The sequence below is a fragment of the Molossus molossus genome, unplaced genomic scaffold (assembly GCF_014108415.1).
Source record: "Molossus molossus isolate mMolMol1 unplaced genomic scaffold, mMolMol1.p scaffold_m16_p_23, whole genome shotgun sequence".
Classification (NCBI taxonomy): Eukaryota; Metazoa; Chordata; class Mammalia; order Chiroptera; family Molossidae; genus Molossus; species Molossus molossus.
In genome coordinates, this window is record NW_023425359.1 from 6970660 (window position 1) to 6987117 (window position 16458).

Below are 16458 nucleotides of genomic sequence, written 5' to 3' on the forward strand. Positions count from 1 at the left end.
ATCCGCGCTGAGAAAGAACCCCCGGTCCTTCCACCTACCCCATCCGCGCTGAGAAAGAACCCCCGGTGCTTCCACCTACCCCCATCCGCGCTGAGAAAGAACCCCCGGTCCTTCCACCTACCCCATCCGCGCTGAGAAAGAACCCCCGGTGCTTCCACCTACCCCCATCCGCGCTGAGAAAGAATCCCCGGTGCTTCCACCTACCCCCATCCGCGCTGAGAAAGAACCCCCGGTGCTTCCACCTACCCCATCCGTGCTGAGAAAGGACCCCCGGTGCTTCCACCTACCCCATCCGCGCTGAGAAAGAACCCCCGGTGCTTCCACCTACCCCCATCCGCGCTGAGAAAGAATCCCCGGTGCTTCCACCTACCCCATCCGCGCTGAGAAAGGACCCCCGGTGCTTCCACCTACCCCATCCGCGCTGAGAAAGAACCCCCGGTGCTTCCACCTACCCCCATCCGCGCTGAGAAAGAATCCCCGGTGCTTCCACCTACCCCCTCCGCGCTGAGAAAGAACCCCCGGTGCTTCCACCTACCCCCCTCCGTGCTGAGAAAGAATCCCCGGTGCTTCCACCTACCCCCTCCGCGCTGAGAAAGAACCCCCGGTGCTTCCACCTACCCCCTCCGCGCTGAGAAAGAACCCCCGGTGCTTCCACCTACCCCCTCCGCGCTGAGAAAGAACCCCCGGTGCTTCCACCTACCCCCTCCGTGCTGAGAAAGAACCCCCGGTGCTTCCACCTACCCCCTCCGCGCTGAGAAAGAACCCCCGGTGCTTCCACCTACCCCCTCCGCGCTGAGAAAGAACCCCCGGTGCTTCCACCTACCCCATCCGCGCTGAGAAAGAACCCCCGGTGCTTCCACCTACCCCATCCGCGCTGAGAAAGAACCCCCGGTGCTTCCACCTACCCCATCCGCGCTGAGAAAGAACCCCCGGTCCTTCCACCTACCCCATCCGCGCTGAGAAGAACCCCCGGTCCTTCCACCTACCCCATCCGCGCTGAGAAAGAACCCCGGTGCTTCACCTACCCCATCCGCGCTGAGAAAGAACCCCCGGTGCTTCCACCTACCCCCCTCCGTGCTGAGAAAGAATCCCCGGTGCTTCCACCTACCCCATCCGTGCTGAGAAAGAACCCCCGGTGCTTCCACCTACCCCCTCCGCGCTGAGAAAGAACCCCCGGTGCTTCCACCTACCCCCTCCGCGCTGAGAAAGAACCCCCGGTGCTTCCACCTACCCCCCTCCGTGCTGAGAAAGAACCCCCGGTGCTTCCACCTACCCCATCCGTGCTGAGAAAGAACCCCCGGTGCTTCCACCTACCCCATCCGTGCTGAGAAAGAACCCCCGGTGCTTCCACCTACCCCATCCGTGCTGAGAAAGAACCCCCGGTGCTTCCACCTACCCCATCCGTGCTGAGAAAGAACCCCCGGTGCTTCCACCTACCCCCCTCCGTGCTGAGAAAGAACCCCCGGTGCTTCCACCTACCCCATCCGCGCTGAGAAAGAACCCCCGGTGCTTCCACCTACCCCATCCGCGCTGAGAAAGAACCCCCGGTGCTTCCACCTACCCCATCCGCGCTGAGAAAGAACCCCCGGTGCTTCCACCTACCCCATCCGCGCTGAGAAAGAACCCCCGGTCCTTCCACTTACTCCCTCCGCTCTGAGAAAGAACCCCCGGTGCTTCCACTTACTCCCTCCGCGCTGAGAAAGAACCCCCGGTGCTTCCACCTACCCCATCCACGCTGAGAAAGAACCCCCGGACCTTCCACCTACCCCCTCCGCGCTGAGAAAGAACCCCCGGTGCTTCCACCTACCCCCCTCCGCGCTGAGAAAGAACCCCCGGACCTTCCACCTACCCCCCTCCGCGCTGAGAAAGAACCCCCGGACCTTCCACCTACCCCATCCGCGCTGAGAAAGAACCCCCGGACCTTCCACCTACCCCATCCGCGCTGAGAAAGAACCCCCGGTGCTTCCACCTACCCCCCTCCGTGCTGAGAAAGAACCCCCGGTGCTTCCACCTACCCCATCCGCGCTGAGAAAGAACCCCCGGTGCTTCCACCTACCCCCTCCGCACTGAGAAAGAACCCCCGGTGCTTCCACCTACCCCCTCCGCACTGAGAAAGAACCCCCGGACCTTCCACCTACCCCATCCGCGCTGAGAAAGAACCCCCGGACCTTCCACCTACCCCCCTCCGTGCTGAGAAAGAACCCCGGTGCTTCCACCTACCCCCATCCGCGCTGAGAAAGAACCCCCGGTCCTTCCACCTACCCCCCTCCGTGCTGAGAAAGAACCCCCGGTGCTTCCACCTACCCCATCCGCGCTGAGAAAGAACCCCCGGTGCTTCCACCTGCCCCATCCGCGCTGAGAAAGAACCCCCGATCCTTCCACCTACCCCCATCCGCGCTGAGAAAGAACCCCCGGTGCTTCCACCTACCCCATCCGCGCTGAGAAAGAACCCCTGGTCATATTCCAGCGTTGCCCACTCAATGAATGGCCCCCTTCATTGGGTTACATGAGTCCACATGCTCCACACACCAACTCTACCTGTATACTTCCTAAGTATCTCCTGTGTCCCTCTCTTCTCCCAGCTCTGCTCAAACCATGGCCAAGCCACTGTCATCTACCAGGTGACTGATATGGCCGTCATTTCCTGGCTTCTCGCATACCCTCTGCACATGCGCACACCATGCATACACCCACACATGCACATACCAGACATACTTTAAACACACATACTTTGCTGCTGTCAGGATAAAAATCCATAATACGGTCCCTACCTACCTCTCCATCCTCATCTAGGAACAGGTGCCATGTTCCCTGTTTCCCTTGAGGCCTTTGAGCCGGCTCCCTCTGCCTGGTCCAGCAGCCACTCTGGGATTGCCCACCCCTACCAGTCTCAGCCCGGTGTCTCCTCCGTAGAGGCTCCTTCCTAACCTTGTCTGAGTCTTGATGCGTTTTCTAAAAGCATCACTTACTCTCTAGCACTTATGGAAGATGTAACTACAGTGGATTCTTTGACTCTACTCCAAGAAGGCAACTTCCTGCCTCATGTGTTAGTCTCTGCTTACCATGACATTTCTAGCATAGGACTTGGACATGGCTAAGAGCAGGCCCTGAGTAAATACGGGTTGAATGAATGACTACTGTCCACATGACATATGGTAGGACCTAAGGAGAAGGAGCATATTTATTTTCAAGGGGAGGCTGGGAGGAGTCAGAGGAGAGGGAGTGTTTGAGCTCAGGCTGAGTGACAGAGGACTTTCATGGGCACAGGGGCATTTCAGGCGGGTGGGGTAGTGCTTGCAGATGCACTGAGCTGGGGAGAACATGTGTCTGGGGGCTATTCCTCAGGGCTGACTTCTAGAGCTCGAGTTGTGAGGGAGGGAGTAGGAGGTGAGCTGAACAGGAAGGCAGGAAAGTGACTAGTATCTGCAAAGGCATTCAGATGTTACTTCTTTATTTTTCAAGTTGCCAGTTGCCACCCTGTAGCAGGGCCTGAAATTAATTGGCATGCCAAGACTAACAGTTCTTAAAAAATGAAACATATTAGACTAGGAAATATCAGATCATACTGTGTATGGAAGGCTGTGTATAACTTAACGGAACTTTTGTTTCTGTTCTGTTTGTGTGTATGTATGTTATATACTTACGTGTGTGTGTACTGGTGTGTGTGTACTGAGTTGCCATGTAAAGTGTATTTCTTACTGTGGATTAGAGTAAAAATAGAAATGTAACTCTTATAGGTATTGGGAGCCCACGAATAATGTCAGCCAGGGAGTGACGTGGCCAGACTCTTAGTGTGGGTCTGGAGGGGCAGAAGCAGGAACACGGTCAGGCAGGTGCTGTAGCCTAGGTGAGAGGGCTTCAGGGAGCAGTCAGTGGCGGACAGGTTGGAAGGAGGTGAAACTTCCAGGATTTCATGAGATGTGTTGAGCAGGGAGGTGAGGGTGACTTCCACAGTGGCTGGCCGTGGCCACAGGTTGTACGGGGATGACAGTCCCTCCCATAGTAGAACGATATTTAAATACACCTCTTTCTGATTTACCTAATGATCATCTGGTATAAAAATTTTCTGTTTTAGGAGAAAAACTTCTTGGATAGTATCATTTTGAGACGATAAAAATCTGAGTGGTTTTCCTCTCAGTGGAGAATGTGATCCCAGGGGACAAGCTGGGTGGGCCACTGCCCGGCCCCAGCCTGGCACAGTGCTCTCGAGGGCTCTGCCCTCTGGCAGGGATACTGCTGTGGGAAACACAGCAGGCTGACCTTCAGGCCTCTGTGGTACCTTGTTCCCGAGGTCCCTCTCCCGCCTTTCTTTACGCTGGGAGGATATTTAAGTGTTTAAAGTGTGGGTGGCAGGTGATCTGGGGACCTTTCTTTTTCTGTGCTTTCCTTTATTTTCTAAATTTTCTGTAATTGATACTATATTTTCTATTTAACAATTTTTATTTATAATACAATTTCCTATAATATGTAGTACTTAACATTTGTTCTGTTTGTAAGTGGATACACATTTATTTTAAACAATTAAAAGGAATACAGTAGTGCATTAAGTAGAATGAGAACATACCTAGAACTCCCCCCACCCCCCGAAATTACTGTTGCTATTTGGAGAGCAGTCCTCAGTGTCCATACTGACCACCAGTCGTATATCAGCATCGCTTACCAGAAGTAACTCCCGGTTCTCTGTAGCTCTGTATAGCTTGTACGTTTTCTCCATTCAGCAAACAGCATGGACAGCCTTTCATGCCAGTTACATATAAGTTATAAATCACAGATCCAAACCCGTGGGTCGCAGGGAGGTGCCTGCCGTGAGCGAAGTGTACTGATGTGACGCGGAGGCCGTGGTGTGCCAGCGGTACACTAACGAATCCACACCCCTCCTCTAAAGAGGCAGCCAGTACTTAGCTCTAGTTACTTTCTTTTTTTTTTTTGGTCCCATGGGTTATCTTTGTTGAATCTTTTAATTTTCCAAGAGAAGCTAGAAATCTAACTGTTTCCCTGAAGTTTTCCATTTTCCATACAGGGCGTGGCCAGTCTGCTGGCCAGGTATAGTCTGCGATGCACCGGTTTACCACTTGATATATATCGGCCTCATTTTGTTTACAGATTTTTTTTCTTTCTTTCAGGGCATGGCATTTTAATTTTTTTCTATTTACTCATCATTGAAGTTGATGCATCTTTTTCTGCAGGGCTGGCTGGCACCCTCTCTCGGATCGGAACTGAACATTAGATTAGCCTATGAAGTGCCTCATCTGTTAAATGCTTTAGCGCTGTCGAGAGTTTCACCCGGGATCATATAGCCACAGGCTCTTTACTCTTCTTTCTTAAATATATAGGCGCGGATTCAGAGATGAGGTCAGAACTGCAGAGGCTGTGTGTACTCAGGGTATCTCACTCAGCAAGGGGGACAGTTCCTACTCCTGACTGTGCAGAGGCTCAATGGCCGGGGCAGCAGACGCTCTGTCCTTGGGGCTGAAAGGTGTTTCATTCAGTCCACCTGAGAGCAGGTTGCAGAAAAGGTCTAACCGTTAGTATAAAGGACTGTTCATCCCCAACAGACTGTGGAGCCGACTCAAATGTTGTTCCTCATGTGCTGGCACCAGGGGGTCTTTTCCTTTCCAGATTATTTCATGATTGTTCAGAAGGAGACAAACTACGAAGTGGCATTACCCAGTCGTTCACTCGTATCTGTGTACTTCTTGGAGCCTCCGTTTGCTCTGGAAGACTTGCTTGCTGGTGCTGCGCCACGAAGCTGTCGAGAGGGTTGCATTCTAATGAGATGACTGTGTGAAGACACTAGCACAGAGCCCCGTAGTGTTGGTTCTCTTTCTTTAGTATTTTTTAACGCGAACCTCTTACTGCATGTCTCATTCACACGGGCTTTAAGAACACAGACTTTCCTGTTGGGGACTGCGTATCGACTGAGGAGTGGGCAGCAGAACCTAGGCCGTCACTTGTGGCATGACGTGCTCAAGCAGAAACTGATTTGTTTTGTTTTGTTTTGTTTATAGTTTTTGACGTGTTTCTGTTTTGGTCTGACTAGGAGGAGCCTGATCTGGTTAGTGCAATTTATGGCCGAGGGATAGCCTATGGAAAGAAGGGCCTACATGTGAGTATGGAATAGTTACGCTTGTCATGGTGCCTACATGACCTGCCTCGGACCAGGGTCTGGTAGAACCGCTCACTGTGGTTGAGCTCTGGTGGGAATGCAGTGGGCTGCTCCAGGTCTCAAACAAGAAATGGCAGGAAAGGACTCACTCAAGGTCACGTGGCTGGGAGGTGGTGAACTGGGAATGTCTACTCAGGTCTTCTGAGGTCAATTTTGCCATATTTTCTACCCCAAAGGGACAGTCTCTGCCAGCCTAAGCTTATTTAGTGGTGAACTGGACATAGACCAAGAAAAGCAGGAGATGGTAGCTGAACTCCTCAGAAATACTCATTGGTAAAGCAGACTGGGCATCGGTAGTGCAGTAGGACTCAGACTTGGAGTTGCTTTCACAATTTTAAAGGTTGAGTAAAGGAACAGAAGTTTATTTTGTAAACTTTATTTGTTATCATATATTATACTTTCCCCAGATGGGTATAGCTCCGTGCCCTTATTCTCCTTGTTTCTCCTTATTCTCCTTGTCTCCTTGAGGAATGCAGGAAAAATGTTATAACAAATATATTTTGCTCAACAGAAGAATCATGGTATAAAAATGAAGCCTATCCTGAGATTATAGAGTAAATAATGAAATAGTCTAAGGTTCAGATCTCCACATTTTCAGTCTAGAACATTAAACATAATTTTTGTTGTCTTATTGTATATGAAAAATATTCAAATGAAATTATGCTTTGAGGGAGAAATATCACTTTTGTATCTTTACCAATTAAAAAGATTGTACTAAAGCCTATTAGAGAAATTTTGTATAATATTTGTATACTTCTGAGATATAGAGGACTGAAAATGAACTCAGATTTGGAAATGAGGTTTAGGATGGTAACAATGTTACATTCAGAACATCACAGAAGCACTGAAGTTTCCCTAATGGAGGTCAAAGATGAGCTGCTTCTTCCTAATTCTCATCTCTTTTAATTTTATATCTTGACATGACATTTTCTAGTATTTTTAATACATTTCTAATATAAAAGTAACATGCTCATGTATTTTTAATATAAAAGTGATGTGGAAATTTTATTTATTTATTCTCACCCAAGGATATTTTCCCCCCTTTTTTCTTTTTAGAGACAGAGGTAGGGTGGGAGTGGGGGTCGGGGGGTAGAGAAACATCGATGTGAGAGAGATACAACGATTGGTTGCCTCCTGCACGTGCCCTTGACCAGGAATAGAACCTGAGACCCTTTGGTTCGAGGGCTGACGCTCCAACCACTGAGCCACACCAGCCAGGGTGTAATGTGCAAATTTTAAAGAGAACTTACCTATACTTCTTACGGTGTAGGTAGGCTTAGGGGTTTGATTGACACTGACTTGGCCCCTTCTGTTCCCACATTGCTGCGGGTCAGCAGTATCCTTTGGCCTCCTGGTGTCCACATTCTCATCCCTTGCAATTCACTGATTCAGTGTTTGAATAGGTTAAATTTAGAAAGTATTTTACCACCTACGGAACTTGTGATAGGTAGTAGGGCAGCGTGCTGAGTAGGTGGAGTCGGGTGAGTTACGTAAGGTGACATCACGTCTTTCGCTTGGCAGCTTTGCTGCTCAGCGGCCAAACTCATGGTTATTTCTAAGTAAGTGGTTAGATCATTACTAACGTGTTACTTCAGAAAATCTGTTCCACCTGGTTTTGAGTGACGGTGTATCTCACACTAAGCTAATACCTTTTCAAGGACATTAAGAATGCGGAACTTGCTCTGTTTGAGCTGAGCCGAGTAATTACCTTGGAACCAGATCGCCCAGAGGTATTTGAGCAGCGAGCAGAAGTGAGTGTGGTTTTCTTTTCCCTCTGCCCTTATTGGATTAGTTGAATCTCAGATTTTTTGCCTATTATTTTATTACTTGTAAATTTTAAAGCTCCCTTATATCTATTGTGTTTTCCTCCTAGGTACTTAATGCTTTTAAACATGGTTAAAGTTACTAGAAAACTATGAGCTGAGTGATACTCCTGATTTAACATATAATAGTAATATTTAGTGTTAAAATATGCATTTATGACAAGTACTACTCTCAGTGTTCATTAAAAAGTATATTACACATGACATTTATTGTATATATGATATACTTTAGCAAAACAATATGACAGTGTGGTCAAAATGACATTTGTAGCCATTATTATTATTATTATTATTATTAATCCTCATCCAGGGATATTTTCTCAAATATCTTCAGAATGAGTGGGAGGGGGAGAGAGACAGAGAGAGACAGAGGAAGAGAAACATTGATTGGCTGCCTCCTGCAGGGCCCCAGCCAGGGCTGAGGACAAACTGTAACCGAGGTATGTGCCCTTGGCCAGAATTGAACCTGGGACTCCTTGGTCCGCGGGCCGATGCTCTAACCACTGGACAAACTGGCCAGGGCAAATTTGTAGCCTTTAGAAGCAAGTGTGTGTGTGTGTGTGTGTGTGTGTGTGTGTACATGCTTATCTATAATTCTTATGACATAACGCCTATCTATATGGAGACATAGATCAGGTAAGGGTGACTGTAACCAGACCTTGAGGTGGAGACAGAGAGGTAACATACGGTGGAAACTCCAGGTAATGCCTGTGACAGCAGACACTAAGAGGAGCAGAAAGGTGTGGCCTTGGCCTGCCCGATGTTTGGGTGAGGTTAGCAAGGGGAAGGGGTGTTACAGGCTTTGTAGAGGCCTCACTGAGGAGCTGATTTGAGATGGATCAGATCCCACGTCCTGGGGAACACGGTGGAGGAGGGTGTTCAGATCAGAGAAAGGAATGTATGCGAAGCATTCACTTTTAATGAAATGTATTCATTTTACTATTTTCATAAAATAATAGTGAATATCCAGGTTTCCTGTTGTATTTATTTTACTGCACACTTAGCCATGTTAAATGCTTTAGAGTTTATGTTAATGTATTTAACCTGAATAAAACTTCATTTTTAGTCATCTGATCAGGTGGGATTTCATAGTTGAACTAAAGGAAAAAATTACTTCTTTTTCCTCTCTCGGGAGAGAAAACTTAGCAAGGAAACACTAAGTCTCTTAGTAATTTAAAACTAGCTCTCAAAATCATATAGTATCTTAAATTATAGTTCAATTTCTTAAAGATAATTTTATGCTTTATTGGGGATTTGGCTTTCTGAGTAAAATTCTTTCTCAATTAATGACACTATGAGTCATTATCTCTGTCCTATGTTGGATTATAACCCTGAGGTTCATTACTGCCCAGGAGCCCCGCTGGTATTCAGGGTGAGCATTTGGGGGTGAATTTGTGATCATCTGCCCCAGGGAGGGGTGCTGGTGCTTTGGCCCTCCGTTACTCGGAAGTTATATTAAAACGTTATGAATAAAGCATGAATTTAACTTCTACATTTACTTAGAAAAAAGACTTATTTAGCAGATTTAAAAATTTTGTATATGTAATGAGAAGCTAATTGTGTATCCAAAAATAATATTGGGCCCTGGCCAGTTTGGCTCAGCGGTTGGAGCGTCGGCCTGCGGACCAGAGAGTCCTGGGTTCGGTTCCCGCTAGGGTTGTGTACCAAAAAAAAAAATGATATTGGTAATTAGAAGAGTAATTTTCAATTATCTTAAAAATACATAATGCTATCCTCTTTACCAGTGTTATTGGGCAGTATTGTCACTACCTAGCAATTTTTTTAGCTAAAGTATAAGCATACCATTTATACATATATATCATAAATCATTTTATGAAAAAAATTTTACTTTCTGAAATAGTCTGTATTTAATGAACACAATTCAACATTTTTAGTTATTCTGCCTATTGATTATGGTGCTGAGCTGTGATAATCAGTTATGTACCTAAGGGTTAATAAACTAGGTAGAGATGTTTTTCCTTCCAAAATATAACCCAGATCACTGTGCTGTTTGAATTCTCAGGCATACATTCATTTCTTTCTTCTTCCTGAGCTATCCTTCTTGCCACTGGTGATGTGCTTGAATCCTCTCTCTTTTGCTGGTTTGAAGTTTCTGCAAAATAGAAAACCAGTTAGTAAAACTTGGTAACAATGACCTATATTATACGGAGAAAACCAACTCTAATTTAAGAACCCTTGTGAAAGAGAAAATGCTTGAGCTTGGTGCATGAACACTGACACGCACTTTGGATTTTCTGACGTCCTTTTGGCGTCCTTTTGCATTCTGGACTGTCTTCTGTGTTGTCATGCTGCCTGAGCACAGCTGTTTGCTGGACCAATGGCTTTCCAGACAGCCTTGCAGGTGTTTCTTCCCCTGCTTTGCAGATCCTGGCTGATGAGCTAAGAATGAACACAACAGGGCTTACAAAACACCTGAAATCTTGGAAGTTGTCATTCAGCACTTACTACCTCAGAGGACATAGCTGAAGACCATGGAGGGCTCTGTCTGTGTCCCACGGTTTCTGTTTCAATAGCTCCAAGTTTTCTTTCAGATTGATTTTGACATGTCAAATTTTGATTTGAAAGACAAATTCTAGATTGAGAAAAAAATGGTCACATTTCAAGAAAAGCAACATCTGTGATAACCCAGGACGTGGAACAGTCACAGGGCAATTGCTGCAGTCATAGTTCCTTAGCCTCCTCCTTGGCAGGACAGAGGAGTGGCCTCTCAGCTTGCCGACCTTGAACCTCACTGCTTAGTACATGGGGTCAAGGATACTAGTCTGCGGAGAGGGTAATACAGAGAGTGGGGTGTGCTGAAGTGTAACTGAAAAACCATTGGCAGTTTTAGGGTTGGTCATTGGAGGTTTTCTTTCCTAATAACATTTGTGGGTTTATAGATTCTGTCCCCTCTGGGACGAATTAATGAAGCAGTGAATGATCTTACTAAAGCTATTCAGCTTCAGCCCTCTGCACGGTTGTACAGACATCGGGGGACCCTGTACTTCATATCAGAGGTGAGTAATTTTTGCCTTGAAACTTTTCCTTTCGTGATGATAAAGAGTTCACTTTCCTTCCGCTTCAGAAAGCTGCTGTGGATTTGGGTTTGAGGCTGCATAGTATGCAAGGCAATTAGTTATAAGAGCATTTTCTTTAGCTGAAATTGGACCCATAGACTAAATAGTAAGTGCCAACAACACATTGCTTGAACTGTCAGCAGTAACTAATTCAGGATGAGGGGGAAAATATATATATAGAGAGAGAAGCAGAAGAGAAATTTGGTTCATAGATTATACTTCAGCCTTTCTTGGAAAGATCAGCATGGGGAAGCAGGTGTGCCTGCTGTCAGTGTGATCATTAAACTCAGAGGGACGATTCGAATTCCTCTGGGGTCACAACCCGAGAACCATGACCTGAACTAATATGGCTTCCCAGACTCTAGCCTCTCTCTGTGGGTGACCCATATCTAGCCAGATTATCTTTTATCATTACAGTGGTATTTGTGATGGCCACAGTTACCTTTTTGAGTTTACATAATGTTTATAATAATTTTCTAATGCAAATATATATATATATTTTTAAAATCTCAGCATAATACATCTGAATGTTGAGCTCTGGCATAATTACTTTAAAGGATTCAATATTATAAAATATTAGTACCGGAAAATAATTTTTAAAATTTCTCTAACAGGTTATGACTTTAATATTATTTAAAATAATACTCTTTTTATAGTTGAGACAGTATGCTTAAATTAAACCTTTGAGTTTTTTCCATCAGCTTCCTAAGAAAATCAGTTATTTAAACAAACAGTGTAAGAATTCAGCTTAATAATACTTATGGTCATGAAATGTTTCCTTTAAAGCTAAAAAGGGCACAGAATAAATTGGGATTTTTTTCTCTCCCAATCAGAAGCAGGAAATGTCCAAATATCTAATGAATGCTACTTTATTTTTTCCACTCTCCCTTTCGTAGGATTATGCAACAGCCCACGAAGACTTTCAGCAGTCCTTAGAACTGAACAAACACCAGCCTATAGCCATGCTATACAAAGGGTTAACTTTCTTTCACAGAGGACTTCTGAAGGTGATCCAGCGTCACTGTGTGTGATCTGATGCGTCTGCTGTCACTTTGCAGTGGGGACAGTCTTGTTCAGCATGTTTCCCCGAGTCTCAGTGTAGCCAGTTGGTTTACTTCAGACGTAGTTTGAGTGAACATGGTATTGAGCTCCTACTATTTGGTAAGTGCTGAGGAGGGCACCGAGGGGAGAGGACCGAAGGTTAGTCAGGGGAGGACCGATGCCGGACACTTGCAGGAGACACACCTCCCACAGAATTTATCGTGTGGTAAGTGCACTGAAGAAAGTAATATGAACAAAGTGCTTTGGCGACAAAGATAAGAAAGATTCACTTAAACACAGAGTTAGAGAAAGTTCCAGAGAACAAGTGGGCTTTGTCCTGGGCTTTGAAGGCAGAGGAGAGTGGGTGGCTGAAGAAGAGTACTTCAGGTGGGAGGAAGGCATGAGGATGACAGAAACGCGGGGGTGACAGGAACGTGGAAGTGCGGGAGGAAGGCGCGGGGGTGACAGGAACGTGGAAATGCGGGAGGAAGGCGCGGGGGTGACAGAGAAATGCAGCCCATTTGTGGAGCATGAAGTCAGGGTGTGTGAGGGAGATGGGCCTGGGAAGTTGGAGGAGGGGGGAACTGCACAGTCCAGAGTCCTATGCTAAGTGTTTTGACTTTAATTTGTAGGCCCGGAGAAGGTGTACAGCCTAGATTTGGGGGGAAATGGGCAGCTGAGACTAAAGGTGTCTGGGAAGTGGATCCTTACCCGATAGCGGCTGAGGAGGTGCGGGACAGGACTGATGGGGAGACAGACAGTGCTAGCTCCAGGTCGGGGGTGGTGAGACTTAACTGGGCTCCTCCAGGAGCAGGTTGGGGCACCTCTGAGATTCATGGGTCACACTGCTGTCCTCTGAAGACTGCTCGTGGGCGGAGTTGAGGGAAACAGGAAAGGCGTCATCTTAGCTGACCCACTGTTTGGGGCAGAAATGCCACCTCCAGCCCGTCGCTTCTCCCTGCCGAGTCTGCATTGGAGCATGTGCTGAGGACCTGTGCCAGGAGCGAGCAGGCCAGGATCACGGCTAGGAGCCGACAGCAGGGCTCTGGCCTCTTACCATGGCCCCTTGGTGCCCCTCGGTGCCCCAGGCCCACACAGTAGGCGCTCCAGTACAGGGCACACCAGATGTGCCCGACTGAAGACAGGCAGTCAGCACAGGCGAAAACCCCTTCAACTGACTAACAGGTCGAGAGTCTTCACAGAGAAGGTGGAAAGCTAGGAAGAGTTCACACACGGGGCAGCAAAAGGTACTCTGGCAGAATGAACACGACTTTATCATTGGAGAGAGTTCTGAGGGTCACACATGCACACACGCGGCGGTGGGGAGAGGATTTGCCTTTAAGAAGGCCACGTGTTATAAACCCTCAGAGGTACAGACAGTGCCTGCCACATAGTAGTTGCTCAATAAGTATTAGTGGAATAAATGAATTTCAAGGGCAGAACATTGAATTTGGAGTCGCAGGTCTTGGAATCCAACTGGCTCCGAGTCTTTGTAACTGCGTGCTGGACAAGTTACTTAAACTCTTTGGGCCTCTCCTTCCACACCTGTCAAGGGGAAGATTCTGCTCTCTGCTTCTTGAAGTGATTGTGAGAATTAAATAAAACTTTGTTTGAGAGATTCTCTATAAGCTGTAACCATGAATCAGGTAATAATCATAATGGATTATTTTACCTGTGAAAATTTAATCTATGTTTTATAGACTAAAAAAATAATAGAACTCCCATTCACTAAACACCAATCCGAAAAGACTTTGCCAGTTTTATTTTATACACCTCAGACCCTTTGAGTCTGTGGAGGGTTGTCCTGCCAGGACTCTGCCCTGGGGGTTCAGACTGGCCGCGGGGCTGGGGGAGCAGTTCCTGAGCACGTGCCCCGAGCAGCGGCTGGGTGGACTTTCCCTGCCGCATCCTGTCTGCTCTCTCTCCTCTCGTCTCTCTCGGTCACCATAGATGAAACTTCAGGGTCGCAATACTGTATTCATACTCTGCCCCTTGAATAGCTTATGGAGGAGAAAAAGATCGGAATATAGAAATGCCAACTATTTTTTAAAGTAAACAAATGCAAACGATTTCCCTTTGAACTGTAAAGCCAGGTTGAGGCAGGTGGGCAGGGATCTTAGTTATTTCAAAATGAGAATTTTTCAGAAAAGCACTGTAATGGAGACACTAATTACAGATTGGACAAGGACTAAGATTCAGTTCGATTTATGCTAAATCTCCATGATGAGAACCCAGAACCAGTGCTTTCATTCTCTGAATGTTTGAAGCCCCTCGGTAAGCCAATCCTACGGAAACTATGGGGTCCTTCCTCCTTTGCACCGTGCTCACAGATACAGCATTAGCGTGTGTAACAGATAGGACTTCCTCTGCGTTTTATAGACCTGCTGTCCGAGGAGGTCAGAGTGTTTATGTATTGTCTCATTCATCCCAGCGACATCCCCATGAAGTGTAGAAGGAGCAGAGGGTGTCTTAATTACCCAGATTGGAAACTGAGTCAGTGGCGAAATGCCTTCATTAAAGTAACAAACTTAGTTTAGATATCTGTTTCTCTTGTGAACTGTAGACACAAAGTATTAAATGGACCAGAGAGTGAGCTACCTTTATATCCTGAAGGGGTCTCTCCAGGTCAACAGCAATTTAGAAATTAGTTAAGTGAGTGATGCCATGTTTACTTTATAATACGTTAGAAATATATTATATATATATATTACATGACAGATTTCACAGCTGTCTATCTCAGTCGATGTATCAGACATTTTGGATTTTCCTAGGGAAAAAACAGCAAACTTTTTTCTATTGGATTCTCTGTTTTATCTGTGTTTCAAGGATACTTTAAAAACTGTGTATTCCGAGCACGTATTTGGATCAGCCTTCCCTCTGAGAATCCTGGGTTGCTCTGTCGCAGCCAGCGAGGGAGGGCCGCGCAGGTGCTGGTCGCATTGCTGCGCTGACATTCAGAGCCAGTTCGTATGCGTAGAGATTGACTCACTCGAACGAATGTCTTTGTTCCCGATGGCTTAAAATCTTGATTCTGCTATGTCCCCTCTTTGGCAGAATGAGGTAGAGAGCTGTGCAGTGATTAGACAGGAACCCCGAAACCAAAGCCTCTTAAAAGCTGAAGAGAAATCAGACTTTGAAGAACTGTGGCGTCCGAGCATGCTGTAAGTGCAGTGGGCAGCAGGTGGCCCTGGGCATCTCCCCCAGACGTCCACAAACACTCCAGACTTAACACGCCCCAGCTGGACTCATGCCCCTCGCCCTCCTGCCGCTGTCCTTCCCCCGTCCTCCTCACATTGGTTAACGCTCTCGCCCCCACCCAGACTCTTCAGCTGAAAAACTCCCCACCCTCACTTCTCCCTGTGTCATACCCAAACAACCACCCAGTTCTGTCTTGGTTTGCTTTTACAGATGTCTCTCGAATTGGACGCTTTTTTCTCTCCTGAGACACTGTCTCAATTCGAGCCCCCTCCTCCTTGGGCTCCATTCTCTCCTCTCTCCAGTCTGTCTTCTCTGTTGCATAGGAGTGATCCTGTCCAGAGTCCATGTGTGAGGTCGCACGCCTGCCTGCAGCCCCCCCAGTCCTCACTGCTTGCTGGGACCGGCCAGACTGCAGAGCATGGCCCCAGCTGACCACAGGCCTGGTTCCCATCTCTTCCATCTCTGCCACTCCCCCCCCCCCCCACCGTGTAGCCTGTACTCCTGCTGACCCCCGCACACCCCATTCTGAGCACCCTGGGCCCTGTGCAATCCCCTTCCCTGTCCACAAGGCCTCTGTCTTCCCCAAGTTCCTCTCGTTCTCCGAGACCCAGCTCAGCTGGCACTTCCTCTGTGACGCCTCTTCTGTACCCCAGGTTCAGTTAGCTGTGCCTTCCTCTTCGTCCCGAGACTGACTCGTACCTCTGTCGTAGTTCTTAGTTCATTTCCTAATAACCTGGGTAGATGACAGCTGTCTAACTCGACTGTGAGTTCTGAGAGGACAGAGATAATGACCTGTTCATCTTTGTCTCCCCTGTGCCTCACACTGCCTGGCACATAGTAGGCACTAAATACGTGTTTGTTGAATTAAAAATATAGTTCTAACAGTCTTCAAAATCAAGACTATGCCACAATAGGAAGCCTAATTTACAGTGGCTTTTAACTTTCTTAAATATTAAAATTTACTTAATTCTTACCTTTCTACCAAACAGCATTCAGTTGAATTCCTTAAAGAGCAGGTCGCTGTCCCATTGTTGCTTTGAAGACTTTGAAAAAGCCAGCCTCTCTTGCCCTGCTGCCCCGCCCCCCACCCCGAGAAAATCAAGAAGCAGGGAATGAATGACTTTTGAAAAGAATTAGGATTGTACTGCTTTTG

At 47.1% G+C, this 16458-nt stretch overlaps 1 protein-coding gene across 6 annotated transcripts in view; it reads left to right on the forward strand.

The window, feature by feature from the left end:
- TTC13 (tetratricopeptide repeat domain 13) overlaps positions 1–16458 on the forward strand; it is an 83872-nt gene that overhangs the window by 31629 nt on the left and 35785 nt on the right. For 3 of the 6 annotated variants that reach the window (XM_036277358.1, XM_036277357.1, XM_036277360.1), the window contains exons 5-8: positions 6041–6106; positions 7825–7917; positions 10890–11006; positions 11963–12073. In XM_036277358.1, coding sequence (XP_036133251.1) covers positions 6041–6106; positions 7825–7917; positions 10890–11006; positions 11963–12073 — 387 coding nt within the window. The remainder of the gene's footprint in view (positions 1–6040; positions 6107–7824; positions 7918–10889; positions 11007–11962; positions 12074–16458) is intronic. The other 3 variants (XM_036277362.1, XM_036277361.1, XM_036277359.1) reach the window with 2 other exon arrangements.